At 32.1% G+C, this 14,429-nt stretch overlaps 1 protein-coding gene across 2 annotated transcripts in view; it reads left to right on the top strand.

The window, feature by feature from the left end:
- CSMD3 (CUB and Sushi multiple domains 3) overlaps positions 1-14,429 on the top strand; it is a 1,575,929-nt gene that overhangs the window by 1,347,837 nt on the left and 213,663 nt on the right. Inside the window, exons 34-35 of one of the 2 annotated variants that reach the window (XM_031954893.1) lie at positions 305-400; positions 2,112-2,315. In XM_031954893.1, coding sequence (XP_031810753.1) covers positions 305-400; positions 2,112-2,315 — 300 coding nt within the window. The remainder of the gene's footprint in view (positions 1-304; positions 401-2,111; positions 2,316-14,429) is intronic. The other variant, XM_031954946.1, reaches the window with a different exon arrangement.

Raw genomic sequence — 14,429 nt, 5'->3', positions numbered from 1 at the left:
TAAAGCACTATACAGATGTTACATGCTAATACTCTATGTATATGATGTTTATTGTTTTATGAAATATTTGAGTAGTTTTGAGAAAAGTAGGTTGTATTTGTCAAACTTCTAATTGAAGATTGTAAATATAAAGTACCTTTGAACTCAACCATTAGAGACTTTATGATCAATGGCAGTCATTTAAAATTAATTTTTATAGATCACAGTTTTCAATTTTCAAATGACAGACCATTTTAGTAGACTTTTTTGAGGTTTATTTAATGAAAATTATTTATGACATCTTAGTGTTTGTTTTGTTGAGTAGGAGAATCACTTCCACTGAGTTCAGGTAATCAGATCACAATTCGATTTACTTCAGTTGGACCAATAACAGCTAAGGGATTTCACTTTGTTTATCAAGGTAAGTAACACATTAGCTTAGAAAAACACTAAGGAATGATATATTCAGATATTACTCTATGCTCCACATTATTCCTTAAAAGCACATATCCATAAATATCTTAATGGTGGATGTTATCTTTTATATTTAAAAGACCTTTCAAATCTTTAATTACTTCTGTCCTCACCCTCAATCTAGAATTCACATTTATCTCCTCTTTTTGATCTCATCATGATATTAACTCTCTCTCTTTCTCTCTCTTTCTTTCTCTCTCTCTCTCTTTTTCTCCCTCTCTCATTACTCAGTCATTAATGAGCTTATAATTTCAACTATCAATATTACTAATTCATAACATGTCAGTGTACAAATATTGTGAATTTCCATCTCTTCTATCTGCAAAGAGAAGCACCTTAATATTTATATCCAAGGACTTCCCACTATAACTCTGGTTCTAGTCCACTTATAAGTACAAACAATTTTATGACTCTGATGAATATTCTACTGCTCTTGTAGAATCTGAATTTTATAGCTTTCTGGGCAATTGTCAGTACACTATGTAATTTTTTTTTCTTCTTTTTTAATGATCATTTACACTCTCCCAAATTTTTAGGAACTTTTATTTTAAATAGTTTCTTGGAATCACATAAGGCATTCTTGTCTGTATTACTTTAGTTTACTTATCCTTAGTTCTCATTTTAGAATCTTTTGTTAACTCCATAATTTGTTGTTCTTGTTAAATCTTCTCATCCTTCTTTTGGTTTGGCTTGAATATTTTACTATTGACTAGATAACAATTTGCTGTGTAAATATTTTCAAGGTTTTGGTGATAGAAAAGAACCAATAGAAGTTCAGTTACTTTTGATCAAGGGGTACATGAGAGTAGGCTTACTTGGAAAGTTTGTCAGATCTCATTTGACTCTTGCTGATCTCTTTCATTGCTATCTATTGATGTGTGTGTGTATGTGTGTGTGTATGTGTTTAAAAAAACATCCTGTTATCATTGGAATTTATTCTAAGCATTATAAAATATTTTAATTGAAAAACATATAAATGAATTCTGAAAAAGACCTCAATTTTATATCTCATTTAGTCAAATTTTTCTATTGTTGTTAATCTGTCTGACATGTTCTGTTTAGCCTAAGTCTATTCTCTCCTTTGAAATTGAAAAAAACAAAAAACAAAAAACAAACAAACAAACAAAAAAAACAAACCAAAAAAAAACAGTATACCTATTTCAAGTAGCTAATTCTATGATCTTGATGCTGAATTACTAAGATGCTTTTCTATAATAGTATTTAGAAGTATCAGACACTGAAATAATGAGATGTCAATTCTCACTATGTAATATGATTTTTATAAATTTAGTATGCCATTTTAATCAAGTAAAATAATTTTCTCACTTTTAATCCCACAAATCCAGATCTTTCTAAGATTGTGTTTTTATTTTGGACTAGAATATTAATATAATGTCATTCGTTTTCAAAGGCTACTTTATTTGGTTAAAATATAAATATGAATTTATTTTATTGGCAATATTGATGAAATATTAACATGTGATCTCATTTGAATAGTATTATAATCTGTGAAATCTAGGAATTTTTAGGAATTCTCAAAAAATTACTTTAGAAATAAATTTATAATTTTTGAAGTATGGGTGTATAGTAGCATTTGAAAATCTGTGTTTCTCTATCAAATGGAAAATTGAAATAAACAATTGTTTATATGCATGCAGCTGTTCCCAGAACAAGTTCAACACAATGCAGTTCTGTTCCTGAACCAAGATTTGGAAGAAGGATTGGCAATGAATTTGCAGTTGGTTCATTGGTTCTTTTTGAATGTAATCCAGGATATATTCTCTATGGATCCATAGCAATTAGATGTGACACGGTGCCCAATTCTTTGGCACAATGGAATGATTCCTTACCTACATGTGTTGGTGAGTATGTGAAAATATATATTTTCTTATCATGTATATTAAATAGATGAATTATCTGAATTTTTCTTCTTTGATTCCAAAACTCAATATTTCATTCAAAATTTATTTTTCTCTTTATTATATTTAAACATATAAAATGAAGTAGATAATTAAAGCTTGATAATTCAAGCAAAGAAAAAAATGTATCAGGATATTTATCTAAGTTTTTCCACTTTCATTGCATGCTCATATAAAAGCATGAGTATTTACAGACACCTGCAAAATTATGTCAATGAATTTTTGATATACATTTGATATTCATTGAAGGAATAATGTTCTCCATATGGTTGCTAAAAATTTAGAATATAACAACCTTTAATCCAATGTGAGTGGTTTTTTTTTTTTTTTAATCCAAGAGTACTGCAATAACTATTTGTTATTCAAGTGTAGTGGTATTTTCACAACTCAGTATTTTTAATAGCTTTGTTTATTGAATTTTTTTTTATATTTCTAGATACATTTCATAGATCTGAATTAAAAAAAAATAAAATATTCTATAATTTTCACATAAAGACCTTAAGGAATTTAATCTCTGTTCTCACTGTAATAACTTGACTACAGACTTTTATGAAAGGTTTCTAGTGCTCACTGTTCTGAAATGCTTTTACTCAAACTGGCACAAGCATTAGACAGTAAAAACTTAAATAATTGCAAAGATTGGGAAAAAGGAGATTCTAATTGCGTTTTAAGATTAACTTAGACTTAACCCTTGGTTTTGAATTTCTTCCTAAAATGAATTAGTATGCTTTGTTGTGACAGTAAACTAACTATTCTGAATATATATATTTATTTGTTTTTGACCTTAGGACATATCCAGAAATAGTTTTTTGTTTTTTTGTAAACAAATAGTTGTTACAATCTCATTATTTCTCTTTTGTCATTTTACTAAAAGTATGGAAAATAAATAAAGATTAATTGAGTTTTTAATTCTAATTAATTGAGGTCTTAGTGGTCATATGGTTCAACAAAATAGAAGAGGAAAAAAAAGTAGAGATTAATTTTAAGTTGACCTATTTTCTCAATCTGTTCACATGAATATTGGTTGGCTTTTTAAAATAATATAAATCTCTTGTGATTAAAAAAAACCTTTATATATCATATTTTATTAAGTTGGCATTATCTCAAATACCAATAATCATTGAGTCCCTAACTGTTTTCCCTGCACATGACACAAAGAAAGGTGGAAATAATCTCTCATTTCAAGAAATCATGATCTAATTAATGCATTCTCAACCTAAATGTCTGTTCTTCAGGTTGTGTGCTCTTCTAGCAGAGAAACTATAAAATTGGAATGGATTGCACCTCCTTCACCAAAATATGTGTATTGACAGGATATATGTGAACAAAGGTGTCCATTTATATCATGTATTCCAAGGTCTATATAAATTTATAATGGGACTGTTTTATGCTCTCATTCATTTATTTAGTTTACTTCCCCTATTCTTAAAAAAAAAAAAAAAAAAAAAACTTAACCCAAATATGACAAATGAATTCAAAGGAAGAAAAAGGAAATCCAGTTCAAATAATTCAATTCAATTCAGCATTATTTGTTATGCATAAAGTACTATGCCTGCTGTAAGGCTATAAATTAATATAATTATCATCATATACAGATTCATAAATAAATTTATATGTGTGTGTGTGTGTGTGTGTGTGTGTGTGTCCCTGCTTTGATGAGTTTACACTTTGGTAGAAGAATAAATGGCACTGTCCCTTCTTTAATGAGTTTACATTTTGGTAGAATAATAAAATATTGATTAAGAAGTTATTATTAATAATGTGCTAGGTTAGTGCTGATGGGCAGCAAGTGTGTATAGTGTATGCTATATACACAGTGAATATAGCAGTGGGACTGAAGTCAGTAAGATTCCTCTTCCTGAGTTCAAACTTAATCTGGGCAATTAGCTTAACCTTCTTTATCTTCATTTCTTCAGCTATAAAATGAGCTACAGAAGTAAATGTAAACCACTCTAATATCTTTGTCAATTTTTTAAACTTCAAAAGAAGTCACAAAGTATCATTACTGAAAAATGACCAAATAATAATAGAAATGTTGATTCTGAGAAATACTCTAAATATTCTCATCATTCTCTTGAGTATATTCATGAATTAATAGAATTTTGCCTTTTGGAATATCAGATTCCAAGCCCTTCGATCCTTTAATGTGGATGTTGCTAGATCCTGAGTAATCCTTATTGTAGCAACTTGGTGTTTGAATTGTTTTTTCCTGGCTGCTTATAGTATTTTTTTCCTTGGTCTGATAGTTCTGGAATTTAGCCACAATATTTCTTGGGGTTTGATTTGGGGATCTCTTTCAATAGGTGATCAATGAATTCTTTAAATGTCTTTTTTTTGCCTTCTGTTTCTATAATATCTGGGCAGTTCTCTTTGATGATTTCCTGGAAAATAGTGTCTACGCTCTTTTTTTTTCATCATGATTTTCAGGAAGCCCAATAATCTTCAGGTTATCTCCTAGATCTATTTTCCATGTCTGTTGTTTTTCCAAGTAGGTATTTAATATTTTTTTTTTCATTATTTTGGTTTTGTTTGACTGATTCTTGGTGTCTCCTCAAGTCATTCATTTCCATTTCTTCAAGTCTTATTTTTAATGAATTATTTTCTTCATTTACTTTTTGAATTGATTTTTTGTATTTTTCCAATTGAGTTTTGAAATGAATTGTTTTGTTCTATGGATTTTTTTTTCCATTTCACCAATTTTTTTTTTAAGAATTATTTTCATTTTCCAATTCACAAATTCTGTTTTCCTTGGAATTGTTTACCTTTCTAATTCACAAAATCTATTTTCCTGAGAGTTGTTTATGTTTTCCAATTCACAAATTCTGTTTTTCAGGGAGTTAATTTCTTTGTTTACTCTATCTTTTAATGACTTATTCTGACCCTCTTGCAAAGTTTTCCTTTTCTTTCCCCATTTTTCATCTAGTACTTTTTAAAGATCCTTTTTAATTTCTTCTATGAGAGCCTTGTGTGATGGGGAATAAATCATATCCACCTTTGGATTTAGAGACAAACTGTTTTTAGGCTCTTCAGGGTTTGGAGTCTGCTCTCTTTCCATATAGAAGCTATCAATAGTTAGAGAGCTTGTTACTTTTTTGTTCATTTTGAAATTAAAAAAAAAACCAAAAAAAACATCAAAAAAGAAAAACTATGGTCTGCTTATTGGGGGCAGTGTAGTATTTCCAAACTGCCTCTACAGACAACAGGAAGTGCCAGTGAAGGGGCAGTGGGACAGCACTCACTGGCTGGGCCGGGACCTGAAATCTGATCCTGAAATCATCAGCAGCAGAAAGGCAGCTACTAGGGCTACACTGGGACCAACTACTGCAGCTGCACCTGGATCACGCTGAGTCACTCTCAGAGCTGGATGGGTATGATGAGAGTCTCCAGTGTTTTGTGGTTATAGTCTTTAACCCCTGTGTTTATAACTTTTCTGCTGATCTACTGGCTTGCTGCCAGGGCAGAATAGCTCACAGTGAGGTAAAGTTCTCCATACGGATTTTCCATCAGCAGAGACCATACCCCATCCCCCTTCAATCTGCTCAGTGTGACCTGCTCTCACTGCCTACCTGAGGTCTGTGCCTGGCCTAACCCCATTCCATCCCTGCGCACAAGTAAAACAGACCTTTTCTGGAGAATTTCGAGAATATCTTCCATTGGTAATGTATTGTACTCTCAATATTCATGAATTTTGACAGTCAAGCACTAATTCTGAGGCTAAATATTGTTAAAATTGATTGAGGGAATAGGAGAGTTTAGGAAGATGCATGTGTCCTCTCAACCATTTTGGCTCTGCCCCCACCCCCACCCCCCCAAACTTCAATTAATAGAATTTTGAAAGTGATCAAGATCTTGGAGATCATATTGACCAATAACTTCTTTTTATAGATAAGATTTTATAAGTTTTGCAAGTAATAAGGTAAAAAAGTAAATGACATAAAGAAAATTATCATATATGTATATATGTATACATATATGTAGATGATCAATATTATCAACCACTGCAGAGATCAAGAATGATGATTTTTAAAAGGGTTACTACATCAATTTGGCAAAAAAGATATCATTTTTAACTGTGGACAGAACAATTTCAATGAGAGATAACCACCCCACACAACCCAGAAACAAATATAAAATGGTAAGGAGAGGAATAGAGATTAGGGTTTTTTTTTGTTTGTTTGTTTGTTTGTTTGTTTTTATCCCTAGGAGTTTGTGATAGATAGGAGAAATAGTAGAGGATAGCTTGATGGGACTTTGATGGGACATATGACAAGTCATTTGTGAGTCTTTTTCTATTTAAAAGATTGGGAAACCTTAATCATGCTTGGATATATCAGGGAAGAAAAATAGCCAATGAGAAGAAATTGAGATTAGGTAGAGAAAGGAATATTTATGGAGTCAGTTTGGTAAAGGAAATGTCTGGCAATGGATTGAAGACTTTGTGAAGGGCTTATGTAGAGAGCTTTGGTTTAGGGATAAGAAAACAATTTCTTCAGACTAGGATAAAAGAGAATGAGGGATGATTTCAAGGGAGTTTTGAAATGGAGAAAAAGAAAAAGAAAGTTCACGCTTGTGATATATAATATCTGTAAGCTATGAAGGGAGATCCCATCAACTGAGAGTGTTGGAGGGAGAAGTTTATGAGAAACTAGAAGAAAAGAAAAGGTTTAGAACAACCATTATGGGGAGGTAATAAGGTAGAGAATCAATTAGGAAAATAAAAGGATTACCACCATCCCCTATAATGAGGGCCTACTTAGGATTAGATAGCATAAAGAAAAAAGAAAATGGAAATATAGGAAAGGAAGAAAAGGAAAAAGAAGGGAAGGAAGAAAATAATTTGTATAAAGGATATATTATATGCCAAGTACTAAACCAAGATTTTTTTTTTAATTTATCTCAATTGATCCTCCTCACAACATTATGAGTTAGGTTCTATAATTATCTCAATTTTCTATTTGAGGAAACTGAGGCAAACAGGTTAAGTGACTTGCTCAGGGTCATACAGCTTACAGTGGCAAGACTGAACAATTTTTCTTGCTCTATTCAGTAATAGAAGTTGAGAAGAGAGATCATGAAAATACTGTCATATTGGCATTTGTGAAGGTAGGGGTGGTGAAAAGATGGAAGCCAAGAGATTCAAGAGTGAAAGTATAATATCAAACTGGTGAACAATAAAGTCGAACAATATTTTTTTTTCCTCTGGGAAGAGAAAATATTGTAGCCTGAGGAGTGAAATTATAGTTCATTGAGAAGACAAAGCATAGATTTAGGAGGAGTGATTGAAAAAATGATAAGAAGTAATGATTAGGTAAAGAAATTTCATATTTCCTGATTATAGCACTAGAACATTGTGGGAAATGGCAAGATCAAGACCATGGACATCTTTATAATTTTGGGGGGAGGGACTGAATTAGGACATGATAGTTGAGAACATTAAGGAATTGGAAGAGTAGGATATTTAAAGTCATGTTAACATACATGTTAAAATCCTGTTTTTTAAGGACTAAAGTTAACATATAGAAGAATGGAAAAAGGAAGAATAATGACTTTAAAGCTCATAGATACTTGTCACCAGAATAGTTATTGACTAATATATTTGGACAGAACAAGCCTCAAAAAAAGAACAGACTGAGTGATATTTAGTGGCAAAAGAAAAGTCTAAATGTGGCAGAGGAACAACCTCAAAATATCATTTGGGAGCAAGTATTCTAAAACTCTGTCCATTGTTTGAAAGGGAATTGGAGAATATGTACTTAGAAAGAATGGTCAAGAATTTATAAGCTGGAGAGACTATTTTACCTCTAAACATATTTTTATATCTCCTAATTTAGATCTTAGATTGAAATATTGACCTTAATCATTCATATATTTAAGTAAACTAACCATCAAGTTATCTGTTAAGACTAAAAATATTTTCTTATTGCTCAGTGTAATGAAAACTCTGATTTTACCTAAGACACAGACTACAGAAGTGTTAGTCTATGTTCAGAAGGACAAATTGATATTTGGTTCATTGGCTCTCTAGCCCTGCTAAATGCCAGGGTATTGGTTACTGAGATTTTTTTTTTTATGTAAACATAAGAATCTCCTAATAAGATAGAATGTATTGAATAATCTAAAAAATGTACATAGCCATAAGTTAAATTTATCATGGCTGTAATTGTGCTTTTAAGAAATAAATGTGATGTTTGATTTCACATGTCTTCAGAGAAGACCTAAAGAGTTGACATTTTCCTTTAAGAAATTTTTCTTCCTATAATCAGGGTAATTCTGTCACTACCTAAAAGTAAATAACTTTATCCCATGCACATGATTTGAACTCTCAGACACAGTCTTTGATTGGTCTGCCACTGGTTGTCATATCTCAGAATTTAGTGCCAAGATCCTCTGTTTGGGATGGGAAAGTAAAATAGGGAGATTATCTTTGAGGCAAACAGGGTTAAGTGACTTGCTCCAGGTCACACTGTAATGCCGGAGAAACTGAGCAAGATAAAAACTAGAGAGTATTTAGTAATTTATTAAATGGAGAGATATACTGGCACCAATGGATCTATGTTTGGTCTCAGGGTTGAATGAGACTATTGTCTCCAAGAATCCAGTCAACAATCAGAGTTCTCAATGACATATACACACGTGGCTCAGACACAGAGGTTAGAGTGAGGCAGGGGCAGAGTCAGGGTACTGAGAGCAGGAACAGGATTCTGACAGGGTGGGGTGAGCTACCAGAAATGGGATGACATAATCTAGTGGCAGCACCCCAAAATGGGGAGAGACATCTTAATAAGATAGTATCTGATATTCTAATAGCTTGGAATGGGGAGAGGCATTCTGATGTTCTATCAAATATTCTGATAAAGAGGGAGGAGAGGTTTTACAGAACTGAGAAGCAGGGAAAATGAGCAGGACTGAGTCAGGATAACTAGGGAAACTGAGTCAGGACAATCAAAGAGAACTGTGGCATAACAACACACCTAATAAAAAAGATGAGTCTTCTTCAGTCCAGGGTAAACACTGCATTCACTGGTCACTTAGTGGTATTATATTACATTCCACTTATGTCAATTACTCTCTTTGCTGTTGTCCATTAGGCCACATAAAATGTCAACTTTTTGCTTAGTTTCTTCCTACTGTTGAAATTCCTCATGATGAATGAGGATGATGAATGAATAGTATAGACAAAGTACAGAAATGCAGAAATAGTACAGAAGACCCTCAGCCTTAAGTTTGGAAGAGGAGTAGTAGTAGTAGGTGGCAGGGGAGAACAATCTGTCTTCTTAGTCTCTCTTTTTCCTTCTGTCATGCACATTGTTAATTTTACAACCTTAAATCAACATCTCTCACAATTTTCTTTCCATTGTTACCTTTTTTCCTCTCAAAGAAACTCCACTCTAATTCATGCCATCAACACTTCTAATCTAGACTTGAAATAACTTTGTTTCTACTTGGTGTGCTTTAGATTTGCTTGTCTGTATATAAGTTGTTAACTATCTATACACTGTTAGATACTTCCATTTAAGATATGTGAAGACAATAATTGTATCTTTATATTCCTAGTCTCTAGTACATTGTTTTTCACTCAGGAGATGCTTAATAAATGTTTTTTTTTTTTTTTTGGGGGGGGGTGGTTTAAGAGAATTAACCCTGATTGATTATAAGGCAAAGGGAGAGGAAAGGAGATTTGGGGCTAGGAGGAAAGTAGAGTTGGACTTAGGGTAATTTTTCAGCAACTCCAAGCTGAGGGAGAAAGGAACAGAAATCCAAATTAGATATTAACAATTTTTGTGGCTAGGAGTCTTTCCAAAGAGGGTGCATAGAGTGGTCATACAAGATTTGCATCTAAAACAAGCATAGATAAGTTGAGAATTTCAAAGCAATTCAAAAGCCTTTGAAATACATCTTTTCAACTTTATCACTGTAGACAAAATATTGTTTTATATATAGTCCTTATATTTATATCTGAATATAAAGTGGAGATGTTTCAACTATTGAAACAATTTACTACTTGTGACTGCAATAGATGGCTAATTAAAATTAAGAAAATTGATAACAACTCTTAGAGGTTGAGAGAGACTAGATCTCATCGCATTTGTAGAGTTAACTGATGAAGAAACCCTTCTTTAATATTGTAGCTTGGTACCTTCTCTGGAATTGAGAAACGAGAGAAATGCCTAGAACAATGAGTTAAGTGACATGGCTAGGATCATAAAATTACTGTTTTAGAGAGAGATAACATTTGAACCCAGGTTCTACTTCCTCTGAGTATAGCTCTCTAACCACTATACCATGCAACCTTTCTTTGAGGTTAGTAGTATTATTATTGTAATCTCAGTTTTATATAGAGATTAACCACTTGCCCAAGGTCATATAGGTAAATCAGCATAAGAGCTGAAATTCAGTTTTAGGCCATGATTCCAAAACCAGCATTTTTCCATTCATTTCTTATGCTATCCAAAATCCAAAAAAAAAAAAAAAAAAAAATCCTTATGTGAAGGAGGTTAGACCCAAGGAATTAATTACTCCATGTGTACTTCTATTTCTGTGCCAATAAAAGTCATGAAATATAGATAAATTAGAAATTACTTTGGATCAAATCAGTTTAATAATTTGAAGTACTAGACATAGATATGGTTGTACTAAATTGCACCAATTCCATAGTAAATGTTTAAATGCTCTTATATAGAGAGAGGGTATCAATCATTCTGCTTGCTCCTGCTTTTGCCAGTAATTATTTAGATACTTTACATAACACTGACCTTTAGTTTGTTCATGTAGGTGATGGCAGATTCGATTAGTCATATAAGTATAAAATAGAGTGGCTCTATTTATTCCAATTAGATTTCCCTCCCATTTAACTGAATGTTTCATATTGTGATAAAATAGGCTACAAGACTGGAAAGTAGTGTCTTTCACTTAAAGAAAAAAAAAACATTTCATCAATCTTATATTAAAAGCCATTTTCAAGGCAAAATCCTTTTCTCTGTTTCTGTCTCTCTTTTTCTTTCTCTCTGTTTTTTCTGTCTCTGTTTTTCTTTCTTTCTGTCTTTCTGTCTGTATCTCTTTCTCACACACACACATACTTTTCTTGTTTTCAGGGTATTCATTAGCCATATTCATGTCAAATGCTAAAATACTTAGATTTTCATTTATGAATTACTCTTAAAATACTAAGCATTTCACATCTTCCCATGTATTGTATTTGCAATTAAAATTAAAATTACCTATGCATTGGTGTTTTCTATCATTAAGCAAATATTAAATTGAGCATAGTCTACCACTATACCTGAGAGTGGTGTTGGCTGGCAAAGTTCTCTGCTAATAGTACAAAAATTTTGCCTCCATTGAGATACATGTTAATGACTTATCCAAAAATATAGATATCTCTGCATAGATTGCAATGTACTATAATAATTAATTTTCACATGCTACATTTCTTTATTAATTTAAATTAATGGTGCATATTGTCTTCCCTAAAATATAAATTTGCATTTAACATTAAGAAAGAATGGGAGTTTAAGAAGATTAGAAATATAGCCATATATGCAATAGACAAGAATAAACAGAATTTGCTATCTAGGAATATTATGAAATCTCTGTGAAGCAGATTTAAGAGCAAAGTGGTTATAGAAACACAATATTTTATAAATAATAATAATTTATGATTTAGTATATTAACTCTGTTATGTGTTTTATTATGTTTTATTAGGTCTAAAAAAAAAAAACCTGACCTAATTGCTATTGTTTATTTATAACATTTTATTTTTAGCTTTCATGACTTTGTAGATTTACTTGTGCCTGGAAAGCTCTTCATTCTCACCTCTGCCTATTGGAAACCTAAGTTTCTGTTAAAGCTTACATTGTCTCCTATCTCTTATAAAAGCCTTTTCTTAATTCTCTCAGTCATTAGATCCTACTCAGAATTCATTATACTATGAAGTAGATGTCGTGTGTCCATGAGGAAACTAAGGCTGAGAGAGATGAAGTAACTAACCTAGGGATATACATTTGTTCAGTGAGGAAGGGAATAGGGGAAAATATAGCACTATTATGTGCTAGTCAGTGTGCTAAGCTCTTTTTTAAGAATAAATATTATTTCACTTGCTCCTCACAACAGCTCTGTGAAGTTATTGTTGTTTAGTCATTTTTAGTTGTATCTCACTTATGACCCCATGTGGGTTTCTTGGCAAAGGCACTGGAATAGTTCTACAATTTATTTTACAAAGGGGGAAACTAGATGTCTTTTATATGCTATTCCCCCTATTATATGCTAAGGATGTTTTTATAAACCCATATGTAATTTTTGTTGTTCATTCATTCAATCATATTTGACTCTTTGTGATTCCTTGGACTTTACCATTCCAGGCCCTTCTGTCCTCCATTATCTCCCAAAGTCTGCCAAGCTCATATCTGTGCTTTCCATAAACTATTTTTCCATCTCATCTTCTGTTGTCCCCTTCTCCTTTTGCCTTCAACCTTTCCCATTAATAGGGCTAAGTCCTGTCTTCTCATTATTTGGCCAAAATATTCAAGTTTCAGCTTTAGTATTAGTCCTTCTAATGAACAGTCTCAATAGATTCCATTAAGTATTAATTGATTTGCTCTTCTTGCTGTCCAAAGTACTCTCAAAAGTCTTTTCCAGTAACATAGTTCATTAATTTGGAAGCACTTAGCTTTCCTACTAGTACAGCTCTCACAGTCGTACATTACTACTAGAAAACCATAGCTTTCACTGTATGGACCAAGAAGGTATATATGCTTTTTATTATACTATCAGATTTACCATAACTTTCCTTCCATTGAGAATTGGAATTTAGAACAAAGATCAGCTTATATCCTAATCCAAAAGAAGGGCAATGCGAAAGAAGGTTTAAATTACATAATAATTGCATTCATTTCACATTCCCTTAAAGTTATGCTTAAGATTCTGCCTTTTAATTTCTTTTAATTTCATGGCTGCAAGTCAATGTCAGAAGTGATCCTTTGAGCCCAAGAATATAAAATTTGACACTTTTCCCATTTTTCCTTCTATGTGCCAGGGAGTGATGGGACCAGTTGCTATGATCTAAGGTTTTTGTTTTGTTTTGTTTTGTTTTAATGTTAACCTTCAAGCTAGCTTTAATACTCTCCTTGTTCACTTCTTAATTCTTCTTCGCTTTCTTCCTAATATGTCTGAAATTATTGATATTTTCCCCAATAATTTTAAATCTGGCTTTTGATTCATCTAGCCTGACATTTTGTATGATGTATTCACATCTCACATACTCATGATGTGACACTATACATCCTTGTTATATGTTTTTTTTTTTTTTCCAATCTTAAATTAATCAGTTATTTCATGGTTGGTTCTAGCTGTCCTTCATGCAAGGTTCCTCAAGAGATCAGTCAGATCATCTGGTACTCCCATCTCTTTGAGGACTATCCACATTTTGCTGTGATCCACACTCAAAGGCTTATTTCATGAAGCTGTAGTAGATGTCTTTGCTTTCTCCATAAGCCAGAGAATGATGACAATTTAGATTCTAGTTCTTCTTTCTTTTTGAAAATCACCTTGTTCTTCTGGTCATTTTAGTTCACAGATTGCTAAAACCTAGATGGCAGAATCTTAAGCATAACTTTAAGGGAATGTGAAATGAATGCAATTATTAGGTAACTTAAACCTTCTTTCGCATTGCCCTTCTTTTGGATTGGGACATAAGCTGATCTTTGTTCTATACAATGGCTACTTTTGAGTTTTCCAATTTTGTTGACATTCTGAGTACAGTACTTTAATAGCATCATATTTTAGTATTTTAAATATTTCATCTGGAATTCCATCATCTCCACTAGACATTGTTAGCAATGCTTCCTCAGTCCCATTTGATGTCATTCTTCAGGATGTCTGGCTCAACATAAGTAATCATTAAACGTTCCTTCTTTCTTTCCTAAAATGAGCATATTTTTTTCTATTTATATTGCTATTAGCACTTCCTTACCTATTTACCAAACTTCATCGTTATGGATATATTTGCAAAGCAACATTATAGTCATGAATCCCATCCTACCACATCTCAATAATACCCA

The sequence above is a fragment of the Sarcophilus harrisii genome, chromosome 1 (assembly GCF_902635505.1).
Source record: "Sarcophilus harrisii chromosome 1, mSarHar1.11, whole genome shotgun sequence".
NCBI classification, from domain to species: Eukaryota; Metazoa; Chordata; class Mammalia; order Dasyuromorphia; family Dasyuridae; genus Sarcophilus; species Sarcophilus harrisii.
Note: the sequence above shows the minus strand (reverse complement) of the source record. Positions and strands in the feature narration are given on the sequence as shown.